Below are 14,718 nucleotides of genomic sequence, written 5' to 3' on the forward strand. Positions count from 1 at the left end.
TTATACAGTGAGGTCAAATAAAAAAAATGGTCTCACTACAATGAAATGGCTACTATGGGGACTAAGATCATCACACATGAATACAGTTGGGCTCATTGGATCCACAAGACTCTCAGCTGTTTGGGGCGTTATTTATCAATGGATTCCTTATGTTTTTGAGTTTCACATGATATCTGTAGCTTCACTCTTGCCCTAAAACTGAACCTGCTTTAGCCTCTGAAAGACAGTAGAGTCAGTCGGGATGGCGGGTCTCAGAGGGGTTAAGTTATATAATAATCTGGCCCTTTTCCATTCTGTTTCTCTACTCAGCAAACACATGCAAACTAAAAGTCTACCCAAAGGTTCTCATCCTTTCCTTCGTTTTCTAACATCCTTCACGATGATTGATCAATACTTCCCACAACAACTGGGCAGCTCAGTGGGGAAACCCATCAAGTGTCTCCATCCATCCATACAACAGCAGGGGGCGGGGGGGGGAAGGAATATTCCAAACACAATCCCCGTGCTGTCCCGTTTCTTTCCCCCTAGAGAACAGACTCGTCTGGCAAAGTGCAGGTGGTTCCCTCTCTCCGCAGAGGAAACCTCAGTGTGAATGTGAAAATCATTAACAGAATCCATATTGTTATTGTTACAGTTCTTTTTCTGCAGTGAGACAGCATGGGAACCTTTCCTCTGGCTCGGCTGACACTGTTCTGCTGGATGCAGCGAGGTCTGGCGAGCCCACTGCACTGTCTTATGAAATAATTCTATTGAACATGCTGGGTGGTCCGGGGAAAATATAGTCTCATCTAGAGCATATGCCAAAGAAACATGAATAATACAAGGGGATAAGGACTTTATGACGGGCATCGATGAACAGTGCGGTCTGGGAACATTTGGATCAAACAACAAAGATTCCAGAGGCTTGAATCAATACACTAACCCCTTCAAATTCTGCCGGCGGGCCCAGCTGCTGTTCTGTCTTTCAGAGAGTGTTGCGTTTCAAGCTAGAGTGAAGATATACTAGCTTGTCGGGAAGAACACTAAATAACACTCCAAAGTTAAGCTACATTTGGCGAGAAAAAACTGGCATTTTCAAAAGGGTCCCCTTGACCTCTGACCTCAAGATATGTGAATGAAAATGGGTACAATGGGTACCCACGAGTCTCCCCTTTACAGACATGCCCACTTTATGATAATCACATGCAGTTTGGGGCACAAAACCATGCAGCTTTTTAAATGCAGTATAAATGTCTTATTTTCGCCTTTTCTAAAATGTTGTATTTGAATATTTCTGCATATTAGGGTCCCTAAACAGTCTTATAATTACATAAATTGGGTATCACTGTAAAGCTGAGACTCTTGTGGATCCAATGAGACCAACTGTATTCATGTGTGGTGATGTTAGTCCCCATAGTAGCCATTTTCGTTGTAGTGAGAGCATTTTTTTAAAACATGTCCTCACTGTATAAAATGACCTGTGGTGACCTCCAGGATAATCACAGCCTCATGAAACATTACAGCCAGAAACTAGAAACCTAGAGCATTCAGGGGATGGATGGCTTTCCTAGCTAGATTGACAATAAGGTGGTTTCTGAGCAGTTTCCAGAACAGAAGTGCTCACCATCCAATTGGCGAAAAATGAAATTCTTGCAGAAATCTCCAAAATCAAAGGTTTTTGATACCAAATTACAGCATGACTTTTTCTATGGTGTTCCTCAAGGTCTTGGTGTCTGAATGTGATATTTTGAAGGGATTATTGTTAATTTTTATTGATTCTAGAGTGGTAAAAAAATTGTTACATTTAGCACCAAATTTGTGTAACAAATGGTATCAGTTGCTGCAACAACTTATAAGACATAATAGAGCATGGGAATGGTCATCATATACGTATATACATATATACCATGTTACATATACTTATATCTTCATGTTTTACGCTCTTATACACTTTCACTATTTATTTTAATTGATTAATTCATTTTTATTTCTTATTAATGACTAGAACAACTTGACACACAGAAGCATTTCAAATAAATCTTCAGGTTCTCAGCTTAGAGATGATGTTCATCACTTCTATGTGACATCTACTGTTGACTTTTTATCAACCCCTGAACATCCCCTAACCCCCACCCCTACCCCTCTAAAAAAAGAAAGCAGAATCACAGGATTATTCCTCTGCTTGCACTTTCTGTCCAGTAATGTATGTCAGAAAAGACATTTTATTTAACTAGAATGGATAGACCGTGTGACAAACGAGCTACAGCGCAGCACACACAGGGCTAAAACTGTCAGTCAGCAGTAATACGATGTGCTCATCAGAGCCGAAAAAAGCATTTAGGTCTGAAAGTAGCTCTGGCTCAAACGGACACTATGACAGCTCAATCGCGACACACCCATGTGCGCACACAAGTCCACGGACCTCAATGGAAGCCCTTTCAACGAGTCTTTGAAGTGAGCTGCAGTGTTTACGAGAGAGGCTCTCCCCTCTCAACATGGGCCAGCTTTCCAAAACAGCCTCCGTGGTAACCTGGAAGCTGGCTCCAAGGGAAAAACTACAGCGGGGCCAATCTACAGTTGGCCACCCGCTCTCACCATGCACACACGTGCACACTTAACATAAAGAAGGGATTTCACACGTCATTGTGAAAAGCATTGGTCAAAGTGTTTAAAGCTGATGACATGTTTTCAGTGCGTGAAACTGTGTTTTGCTTCTAGGCGTGTAAGAGCGTACAATCATTTGAACGTGCCCCTAAAAGCATGTTCTTCAAAATTGAATCTTCTGCTCCATTTGAGTTTAATAGTGTTTTGCGAGAAACAGTTTAAATCATGGCAGAAGTGCACTGTTTTAGGACCGTTCTGATTGGAGAAGGAGACAAATGTCTACCAATATTTCAGTCTTTTAACCTTAGAGACCCACATAGATGTCTTTTTTAGCTGCATCTCAAATTAATCTTCAGGTTCCCAGCTTTCAGATGATGTACACCACTTCTATGTGACATCTACTGTTGACCTGCTATCTCCCCCTAAAGATCCCCTGTACCCCCTAAAAAAAGACAAACACGGCTCTATTGTGGGTCTCAGAGGGTTAATAAGAAAAATATAGAATATTGCCAGTGTTATCCTTTAAAGGTCCCATATTGTAAAAAGTGAGATTTTCATGTCTTTTATATTATAAAGCAGGTTTAAGTGCTGTATAAATACTGTGAAAGTATCAAAACACTCAATCCATGGAGAAATACACACAGCCCGTATTCAGAAACTGTGCATTTGAAACAAGCCGTTAGGATTTCTGTCCATTTGTGATGTCATAAATCTACAATATTTAGAACATTTCACAGTTTGATATGTAAACATACTAAATGTGTCCCAGTTTATTTCCTGTTGCAGTGTATGTGAATGACATCAGCTGACAGGATGTAAACATGGACCCAAGCTGTTTCCTAGCAACGCAATTCTGTTGAAATGCACTAAAACGGAGTGTTTCAGACATAGGGTGAATATATATATTGTATATATAGGTATAATAATGTGTTTTTTGTACATTAAAAGCATGTAAACATGTTCTAGTAGAAACCCAAAATAAAAAACATGAACCTGAAAATGAGCATGATATGTCCCCTTTAAATGACTAATCACTTGGAGTTAAGCTCTCTGCCTTCTAGTGCCCTCCAAGGTGTTTTTCCTTACCTTCAACCTTAGGCTTGGTTTCAGCTAGACGCTCTGCAAACTTCTTCTTAAAGAACAGAGCCTGCAGTCTCTGCTGGTAGTGGTCAATTCTGATGAAAGAGATAAAGGGAGGAGAAAAAAAGAGAAAGAAAGGGAAGTGAGTTACACTTGTGTCCAGGGGAGTGGAAGTTCAAAGCTAGAAGTCACCCAATCGTACAGAATTCCCTCCCTCTCTCAGTTTTCACAAGCCTTTTATCATCTAATAGGCTGCCATCTAGTTGGAGAGTTGACAAATGGGTATGATGATTAAAACCTCACTGAGGGAGGGGGTGGGAATTTCAAAGAGGGACCATGCAGGGATATTAAATGACGAAAAAAGAAAGGAAATAACTAAATCCCAGATGTATTCCTGGGACCAAAGGAGATGTGGTCAAAAGGAAAGAAAGTGGACAGGCTGATATTTCACTGAAGGAAACAAAAAAGGTTGAATTATCTTGAACAAATAGTGCAGATTCTGAGAAAGGATGGAATGCAGAGAAAAGGCGCTGATGTAAAAAACCCTCTGATTTGATGGGAGTCCTCAAAGGGCAGCCATGACTTCTTTTCACAGCTAAATGATGAATCACCCTGAAGTTTGAGGCTTGTTCTTGATCCCAGCCTCCCCGTGCTGCTTCAGAAGCTCATTCTTTTTGAACAGACATCGTGCTTTGCAATATTTTAGGATCTATTTGTGGTTGACTGACTGGCTGATGTCTTGATTCTGCACAAAATCTGCATGTTGTTCACTTTGGAAATCTTCCATTTCAAAAGCTGGCCATGGACTGTTAGTCAGACACTACACGATGCAAACACATCAAATCTGTTTGATCACCCGATTCGACTCTTATCAGGCCATTAAATAGTCGTCATCAGTCGCTATAAGCACCATAAATGTGGGTCAATAGGGGCCTACTACGCCTACCATGTTGTAAAAGTGAAAGTCAAACTTAAAAGCAACACCTTCTAAAACATTGTAAAACTGAATGAAAAGTTACGTTTTGAACACAAACAAAAAGGCTTCTTTAGGTTTAGCCAAAAAAACCCAGTTAGGTTTTGGCAATAAAACTACAACTTATTTAGGTTTAGGCATAAAAGAAAAACATTTTTAGGTTTAGGTAAAATAAACAAATCTTTTTTAGGTTTAGGCAAAATAAAAAAAACAGTTAGATTTAGGCAATAAACATAACTTATTTAGGTTTAGGCAAAAAAAAACAGTTTTGTGTCCCATCCATTGTCCCTGACCTCCACCCCTTATGGAGTTTCATACTTTCTAAAATACTGCACCTGACTTCCGCTTCTGCTCCTGTCATAATTACTACGGTCGCTAGAGATCGCTGTCTTGCTCTTTTATACCTTCTTTCGGTGATCTACCATGTGAATAGATGATAAAACCTACTAGTTGGTGTAGTAGGCCCCTATTGACCCACATCTATGAGGCTTATAGCGACTGATAACGCCTATTTAATAGCCTGACAACAGTCCAATCGACTGGTTTTATAACGGAGACACTGACTTTTGTGTAACTGATATCCATCACTTTATGACAAATTGAACGACATAAAAATGTATCAGCCCTGCAAATTGCTCATCTGTGCAATTCATTGCTTTGCAGATGGTTTGGCCTACTGTAAAATGTAGTAGATAAGAGAAATCCGATACCTTAACACACCAATGTTGTTATCTGAAGCAGAGTGTTCCTGTGTACCTGCTCATTTCAAAGAGGAAGCGATCAGCCCGGGCCATCCGCTCCAGCTCATGTTTGTGCTCCTCCAAGAGATCAATGTCGCTTTTCTCTGGGACGAACTTCAGCAGCTGCAAAGATGCAAGGACAACGTTAATCCAAGTGCTAATGCTGTTGTCTGTGGAGCAAACTGAAATGCATCAAAAGTTAGTACTTTTTTAGCTCATAAAAATGACTAAAATGTGACTAAAACTTATAAACATTTTCATTTTAAGACTAAGACTGAATCTAAAACAGCTGTCAAAACTAACACTGCACGACTATTTACATAGACAATAAATGGGAAGCGTGGACATGTTGGACAGCATTACAGCTCTAACCCCCGGACCCAAAGGCTGCTGTGTCACTTATTGAATAACGGCCTGAGCTCAGGGCATCTCTTCACAATTATAATCTAATCAATAGATAATAACCAGTTGTTTACTGATGGGGACCCTTACTTTGAAAGAAGCATGATGCAATTCTGTGCACGTCGACAGTCAATGACCGACAGCTCTTTGACCTTCTGCGTTTCAAGTCTTCTTCAATACAGCATGATGCTCATTTAGTAAATTATGGTCCCATTTAGAGTCAAATAGACCATAAAGCAGGGGATGCTTTAGGGCGGGTCTACCTTGTGATTGACAGGTCACTACCGGCGACAGCCAAAAACTAAGATGGTGACGGCCAAAAACCAAGATGGCAATGGCCAAAAACCAAGATGGTGACGGCCAAAAACCAAGATGGCGACTGCTAAAAACCAAGATGGTGACGGCCAAAAACCAAGATGGCAATGGCCAAAAACCAAGATGGTGACGGCCAAAAACCAAGATGGCGACTGCTAAAAACCAAGATGGCGATGGCCAAAAACCAAGATGGCGATGGCCAAAAACCAAGATGGCGATGGCCAAAAACCAAGATGGTGACGGCCAAAAACCAAGATGGTGACGGCCAAAAACCAAGATGGCGATGGCCAAAAACCAAGATGGCTATGGCTAAAATGCAAAATTGAGGCTTCAAAACCATAGTTCACAAACCAATGGATGACGTCACAGTGACAGTGACTATGTCCATTTCTTATATACAGTCTATGGTTGATTAGCTTTTATCAAATTAGCAGCAATATTTGTTAATCTCTCTAAAACTTTATCAATACAAAATGAAATACTGAAATAAAGTGAAAAATCCAGGCCCCCCGTTAAAGTCTCAGGTTGTTTGCCTTCTGCTTCTTTGTCAGAAATAACTGAAATCTAAAATCTAATATCACTTTGTCTGAGCCAAGTGCTGTGTAGGCATAACCTCTTCGAAGAAACAATAGAATATCCATTTTCTTCGATCAAATCCATACACGTTATTATCATCCAAACAGTCATAGTAGATTTGATGAGCTCTGCTACAACACTGCCGTCTTACATAAATTATATAGTACGTGATCATTCATCAACCTCACCTGCTCCAGCATATCTTTGGCTAGCTCTTCCCTCTCATCCATCTCTAGGATCGCCCTCTTGATCTCTTCATTGCTCATTTTTAACCTGCAAAGGGAAGAAAATTATTCAAAATTTGATTTACTTTCATTCATTAAATGTAATTAAATGCCACATTACAAACACACAACACAGAAAACTGTAGTGGACTGACACTAATACTGGTCTGGACCAGTGTCAACCCCGGGAGCACTGCCAGCTGTTTTCAGTGCATCGGATCAGTGTTAAGTGTGCTGGGTTGTGATCAATAACAGCATTGTTAGTCTGTGCATCAAAGCCTTATTGGCCAACTGCTGACCCCATTTGGGTCTAGTTTGAACCCTCGGGTCATTTGCTATTGACACGACAGTGAGTTCAGGGACCATGCTGCAGTTTTGTCTGACAGAGAGGGGTCTCAGGAAGCCTGTTTATTGATCTGTAAAGGGGATTCGAATTCTCTGAAGAGCTTTGGATCATTGCTGTTATAAGACACACAAATGGTAGCCATATTGTTGGGGGGTTGTGTTTAAATGGTGACAATTGATTCTGGTTCAGATATCGTAAAACCCTCGGGATGGGGGTCATTTTATGTGTCTTAACTTGTTTCATATGTGGAGACTGATAGTACAGAGATACACCCTGGACAATGCTTTGACTCAGCTTGCTCTTACCGTGGATGGTAATTCAATTACACTGACAGATGTCCTCGTGTGTCCATTAAAAACACATTTCCTGTACCGGACATAAGCAGCACCTGCCTCAAGCAGTGCCACACTGAGTTCTGGTACATGTTCACAAGGGCGTTTTTTATCGCTTCCCAGCATTGGACACAAAGCACAAGGCACGTGATAGGACGAACGCTTTCCCTCGTGGGCTGCTGCTCCCAGCTTTCTCCTCTTATATCATGAAAATAGTTCATCGAAATGTGATTCAGAAAAACATTTTACGTGAGAAATGAGCCATGCAGCTGCAGAATCTGTCTTTATTTTGGATCGACAACGGTTAGTTTAAAAGTTTCTAGGGAGTTTCCAGAGGCGGCAAGTTGCGCCGGACGCCCCTGATATGCATAAAGTAGCCTAGACCCCAACTACTGTATATGCAAATTATGAGCGGCCAACGTGACGCCCCGTCTCTCGAATCGCGTCGCCACGCTACCACAATACATTGCACGGCTGCAGTCTTAATTTCGTTGACAAAAACTATGAATATGATGAAATATGTTCGTCAACGACCTTTTTTTCCCATGACTAAGACGAGACGATGACGAGACGGCACCGACGTCATTAAACGCTAACCGTGACGATATCAAACATGCAATAATGTTGACAAAAAAAGACGAGACTAAAATGTAGTTTAAAACATAAAAACTTTACCAAAATCTCTGGCGGTGCTCAGTTCTTGTGTTCAATATAATCTGATGACTAAACAGGACTAGGATTAAATAAAAAAAAAATAGCTGAAATCGAATGGCTTAATAAAACTGGACTAAAACGTTTTGAGTTGTCGTCGACTAAAACTAGACTGATAAAAATGACTAAAATGTGACTAAAACTGATAAACATTTTTATTTTAAGACTAAGACTAAATCTAAAACAGCTGCCAAAATTAACAGTGCACGACTGCTTACATAGACAATGAATGGGAAGCGTGGACATGTACCATTACAGCTCTAACCCACGGACCCAAAGGCTGCGGTGTCACTTATTGAACAACGGCCTGAGCTCAGGGCATCTCTTCACAATTATAATCTAATCAACAGATAATAACCAGTTGTTTACTGATGGGGACCCTTACTTTGAAAGAAGGATGATGCAATTCTGTGCACGTCGACCGTCGATGACCGACAGCTCTTTGACCTTCCGCGTGCTGACGTATATGTCATCCATAGAGCCCATCTCTTTCTGCAGAAAGACAAAGACAGACATTAAGATTAACTTTGCGACATAGTTCCATTTATACGAGTGCTCATATGAAATGCAATAAATGAAACCTCCTCCTCCTCCTCCTCCTCACATCTGTTTGACATCTTTATCTGGTTGAGAGATGACATGACCCCTTCTAAGCATTTAACAACGCGTTAATTTGGAGCAGACATTTAAAAAAAAAAAAGACATCAAAAAATCTCAAAGGAGTTACAGTTTGATCGCTGCCACTATCAAGCACAGACTCCAGCCAAATACTTTAGTTGGCCTCAGGTCAAGTTTCCTGACCTGATTTGGCAGTCACTGGCTGTGAATGCATCAGTTCTCAGAGGCCATAATGCACGTCTCATTAAAAATTATAAACCCTGGACTTAATTGTGGAAGACGTATGAAAACATATTTAAAAAAAAAAGAATCAGCAAAATACATAAAGCCGGTCCTGTGAGAGGAGATTTCATTTGGTGAGTCACCAGTGCAAACACAATGCCGGCAAGCCTATAAACGTCTCGGAGGAACAGGAAACATTGTTCGAAATTTGGTTCAGGCCAGTCAGATATTTTTGTAAGCTTCACACAAATGTAGTGTTCAAAATTCCACAAGGAGAAAGAGAACACGTCAGAGCAAACCGGTCCGGGGCTGCATGTTAAACACATTCTATTTATGGTGCGAGCCGGTTTCCTGCTGCTCGCCAGAACACGTCCTTTTTGAGGTTGCTGGCAAGGACGTACGTACGTACGTAAAACAGATGCGGCTTGTAAAGAAAGTGTCGTTTTTCCACGCCTGCGTTGACCCTCGGTGCCTGGCAACGGGCTGAGGTTGGCACTGGGTTAAAGGGGGGCAACACCCATGCACTGGGCGTGCCAAAGCCCTCTCTGCCCACGCGCTAAAGGCACTTTTGCCAACTTGTGTATAATGCATTCAGCCCCTTCATCTTTGAGAACGGTTATTAAGTGGCGTGATCGAAATGTGGTCAGGTGTTTCCACTGACAACATGGTTGTGAAGGTTTAACATTCAAGTGAGTGCATTTCAATTCAGGCTTTTCCTGCTTAGTTCATGATGATGAATCATAACAATTAAAGGAGACATATCATGCTCATTTTCAGGTTCATACTTGTATTTTGGGTTTCTACTAGAACATGTTTATATGCTTTAATGTTCAAAAAACACTTTATTTTTCTCGTACTGTCTCTGTCCGAATACACCCGTATTCACCCTTCGTCTGAAACGCTCCGTTTTAGTGCCTGTCTCTTTAAAGTGGCAATCCTTAAAGATTTCAGTCTTAGTTGATTGAGAATTTATATTTGAGTGAAAACAAGATAATTGTGCTGAGAGTTGGGCAGTCGGGCGGTCTTTTTGTTGATAACATGAGTTTAACATTTTCAGAATTGTGTGCATAGTTCATTTTTTGTGTGTGTAGACAATGAAGAAAAACTGTAATACAGCATTTTTTCCTGGGAATGTCACCACAGACACCCAGTTCATAATACTGCTAATATATAAATAATGCAATACTTCCACAGTGGGTCAAATGTGTTACCTCCTTCGGCGATAGATAGGGAATTAACAGACATTTATTTAAATGAAATCTTCGAGATTGCTTCGAGACTTTAAAGCTAGAGTTGATAATTTTCTTCAGAACATTTTTTATTAAAATCGTTGAAATTCTCTTTTCATCCCGACAGCACTCAATAAATAAAAAAAATCTGGTATCTGTGTCTTTCACAGGATTGTAATTATAATAATTATTTAGGCCGAATGAAATGATTGGATGGCCCACCTACCTACCTACCTGCCTACCTGCCTGCCTGCGTACACTGTACCTGTGCACTCATTGCACATCACCGGAGTCTTTGACAGGCTGTGAGTACTAACAATAGAAAAATCAGGGCGACGCTAACTTCTTGGTTGGCCTACAAAAAATACATCATCCCCTGGAGCACTCGATAGCAGACGTGGAGCAACATTAGAATTCATTTGGAGTCATGTTTCTGGTGACATGACAAATGTAAGTCACTCCCACACTTTTAGCTTTTGGCCTCTACCATCTCCTGAGGGACATATCTCTCTGTTTAGCTGCTAAATGCTCCACTATGTTCACCAGCTGGTCTCTAACTTAGTCTGCTGCTTAATGTTAAGCAGATACTGTACAGTGGGTTTCTAGAGCGACATTATGAGAGTGGTGAGAATGAACCAAGTTATCTGACCTATTGTTAAAATAAAAAAATATTGATTAGAGCAGCTTTAACACTAAGGTATGCAAGATGAAGGTTCATACATCGCAGGAAAAACAGCAAACACTTGGCACTTGTGTGTACACATGTTCTAAACAGAGACAAGTCACAATAAATGCATTCATTAAACAGGGAAGTGGTCTCTCTGGCTGTCCGATGCGTCGCAGAGGAGAAGGTGATAGAGCAGTGGAGGTGGGTGACCATGAGATAAAGATGCTGGAAGACCTTTAACTCACCTGCTTGAAGGATTGGTTAGTGAGCAGGTCCTGCGCAGGCAATCGGAGAGAGTGCAGAGAGACAACAAGACAAAATTGAAAACACATGCAAAGATTAGCACGTCAAGCAGAAAAAAAAGTGTTGACTACTCGAGCAAAGAACCACAATGCACACTACCAAGCTGAAGCTGGGGGAGCTTCAATAATCATTTACTATCCAAGTCATCAGGGGCTCATGAAATCTATGCTGAAAGTCTGAAAAATCTCTGCAGTGGGAGAACAAAAAAAAGCTTTTAAACTTGGTTCTATTTTGGTTTCTGTATTCTTAAAGAGGTCACAATTGTTATAATTAGGGCTGTCAAAGTTGACACTTTAACGCATTAACGCATTCCATCGTTCAGAGGTTGTAGCAGGCTCAGTTTTGAAGCTAGAGTGAAACTCAAAGAAGTGCTCGCCAGCCAGTCACCCAAAAATGCAATTCTTGCAGAAATCACAGCATGGCTTTTTTTCCGGTGTTCCTCAAGGTCTTGGTGTCTTAATGTAATATTTTGGAGGGATTGTTGATCACTTTTATCAATTCTCGAGTGGTAAAAAATGGTTTAAAGGTATGGTTTGGGGTTAAACTCTGTACTATTTTGGTTTTCTTAAAGAGGTCCCGATAGCTATAATGTATTCTTTTGATTGCATCTACATCTGTCTCAACGTGGAAAAACAAGAACATGAAAAATGAGTGTGGTAACTAATCCTACAGAGAGGGGGGAATGTAAACAAAAGTCCAATGACGAGCTTTAAAAAAAGAACAAGAAGGAATTATGCCGTGCATAAACAGCGCAGTATTGTCCAGTTTGAATTGAATCTCGCTCTTGCCAAATGGAACCGACTTTGTCAAAGCCAGGAAGTCCTTGGGGTTTTTATGTGGCTATATCCATGGAGATCGCCGTTTAACCGTTGGCCTGTGCGTGCCAATAAAAACCTACTCCGTGTAAATAAATACATACAGTAAATCACTGTCAGCAACAGCCTCAAATGACCCATTAATCTTTAATAAAAGCCTGAAAAGAGAATTTGTGCTTTTAGCTGTCAGAGGGCTTTTTTAAAGCATGGCAGTAAAGTACCTTGTAAAGGATTTCGACAATGATAAAGCCTCTATAGAGCCAACTCTTCCATTGAGCATTTGATTTAAACTGCGATTACTAGAAACTCATTAGGGGCACATTGACATTCCACTAAAATATATCAATTTATGCACACAATATTCTCACATGACAAGTGGTGTGTAATTAGTTTGTAGCATAGTGGGGAAGTAATTGCTATGCACTGTGTGGTATTGCCCCAAAGGCATGCATACTGCAATTATGCTATTAGTTAGTCCCACGTGCTTTAGTCAATTGCTTCTTTATTTTAGTGCGCTTGCTCCAGTAAAAAAGTTTCCTGTAGCGTGACTCCTCGTGACTTCGGCGGCGTTTTCCATGAGCCCGTGAAGACCAGTCACTTCCCCAGTTCTCACACTAATGCTCTGCAGATACTACGGGGCAAAGCTGGAGCTCAGTGGCATTTTCTACAATAAAGGCATTCAGCAGTGAACAGCTGCTCGTGTTAGCCCGGAGCTGGACCTCTAACAACGTCCACACCCCTCGGCCCAACACTCTCACTTATACACACACACACACACACACACACACACAAGATAAAGAATCAAGGCAAAATGCAAACTTCAAATGCAACAGTTATTAAAATCTATTATGTTAATGCTCGCCATAACAGAACACAAGCAAACACTGAACTGAAAAGTCAGAAAAAGTGCAGTCCAGAATACGAATGTGCCACTTTGTGACAAATCCAAACCTGTTGTCTCTGATAGGCTGAAAACATCTTCTCGATGTCCTTGAGGTCGAGAATCTTGAAAGCTCTCAGGTCATCGATGTCGTTCCAGATGGTGCTGTTGATCACATTCTGAAAGAGGGGTTAAAGGGATATAAGGGATTAATATTCAATAACTGAGTACTTAAAACTTAAAAACTACGGCTGTCAAAGTTAACGCGTTAAAAAGGCTCAAATTCGTTTCAACTCCACTAATTTCTTCAACGCAACTTGTGATTTTTAGGTTGTGGCGGGCTCAGTTTTCTCAACTTGTGCTAAATTTTGGCGAGGAAAAACTGGCATATCCATTTTCCCCTTGACCTCTGACCTCAAGATGTGTGAATGAAAATGGGTTCTATGGGTACCCAGGAGTCTCCCCTTTACAGACATGCCCACTTTATGATAATCACATGCAGTTTTGGGGCAAGTCATAGTCAAGTCAGCACACTGACACACTGACAGCTGTTGTTGCCTGTTGGGCTGCAGTTTGCCATGTTATGATTTGAGCATATTGTTTTATGCTAAATATAGTACCTGTGAGGGTTTCTGGACTATATTTGTCATTGTTTTGTGTTGTTAATTGATTTTCAATAATAAATATACACACATTTGCATAAAGCAGCATATTTGTCCACTCCTATGTTGATAAGAGTATTAACTACTTGACAAATCTCCCTTTAAGGTACATTTTGAACAGATACAAAATGTGGGATTAATTTGCTTTTAATCACGATTAACTATTTGAGCCCTATTAAAAACTTAAAACTTAAACTTTTAGTAAACTATTAATATTTGTACAATTATTACTATAGCTACTATTTCTTTCGAAATGTTGTTGTGTTACTTGCTCAGTACTTCTAATCTAATCTAATCTGCTATAATGCAGAATAAGCATGCTCATACCATCATATCATACGATCTGTAGGGCCATAATACTCTGATGTAAAACTCAAAGAACTCTAAATTAATGTTGTTTTTGATCTTACATTTTGGACAATCGTGGCTTTCATGGTTTTGTTGGTTACACAATTATATTTATTTTCTTAAATCAAAGTTTTTTCACCCAGCAGCAGTTTGGCAAAGCAGATGTTCTCAACGTTCTCTCACCTCTCCTAGCTTGGCCCAGTTGAAGGACTTCAGGGGATGAGAAGGCTGAGGGATGGACTTGGAGCGCATGGTGGCTGAGTTGAATGAATTGGGAAGAGGAGGAGGGGCTCCGAAAATGGGAGGGGCTCCTGGCGGAGGAGGCGGTCCTCCGGGTGGGGGAGGAGGCGGCGGTGGAGGCGGGCAGCTGAAGGGTAGCGGAGGAGGAGGCGGAGGAAAGCCACCCATCATAGGTGGGGGAGGCGGAGCCATGGGACCGCCAGGAGGAGGGAGAGGAGGCGGGAAAGAGACACAGACGCCCTATTGGTGGGGGGACGGAAATAAAAGATGAAGTTAGTTTATGTTTTGAATAACATTACATTACAGTCATTTGGCAATTTGTCCAACGTGACATAAAATCAGTACATTCAAACATTAAAGCTAGATGCCATCAAAAAAACCTTCCCAAAGAAACAGCTTAAGGCATGTTAGAAACCTACGACGCAAATGTTTAAAAAAAATAATCTCTAACC

General features: G+C 40.8%; 1 protein-coding gene across 5 annotated transcripts in view; it reads right to left on the reverse strand.

Moving 5' to 3' along the window:
- Positions 1 to 14,718, reverse strand: part of daam2 (dishevelled associated activator of morphogenesis 2) — a 136,867-nt gene that overhangs the window by 13,531 nt on the left and 108,618 nt on the right. For 3 of the 5 annotated variants that reach the window (XM_074661751.1, XM_074661753.1, XM_074661752.1), the window contains exons 14-20: positions 14,210 to 14,506; positions 13,088 to 13,195; positions 11,264 to 11,293; positions 8,668 to 8,774; positions 6,858 to 6,942; positions 5,393 to 5,499; positions 3,670 to 3,758 (exon numbers count right to left, since the gene is read on the reverse strand). In XM_074661751.1, coding sequence (XP_074517852.1) covers positions 3,670 to 3,758; positions 5,393 to 5,499; positions 6,858 to 6,942; positions 8,668 to 8,774; positions 11,264 to 11,293; positions 13,088 to 13,195; positions 14,210 to 14,506 — 823 coding nt within the window. The remainder of the gene's footprint in view (positions 1 to 3,669; positions 3,759 to 5,392; positions 5,500 to 6,857; positions 6,943 to 8,667; positions 8,775 to 11,263; positions 11,294 to 13,087; positions 13,196 to 14,209; positions 14,507 to 14,718) is intronic. The other 2 variants (XM_074661754.1, XM_074661755.1) reach the window with 1 other exon arrangement.

This window comes from Sebastes fasciatus, chromosome 15 (genome assembly GCF_043250625.1).
Source record: "Sebastes fasciatus isolate fSebFas1 chromosome 15, fSebFas1.pri, whole genome shotgun sequence".
NCBI classification, from domain to species: Eukaryota; Metazoa; Chordata; class Actinopteri; order Perciformes; family Sebastidae; genus Sebastes; species Sebastes fasciatus.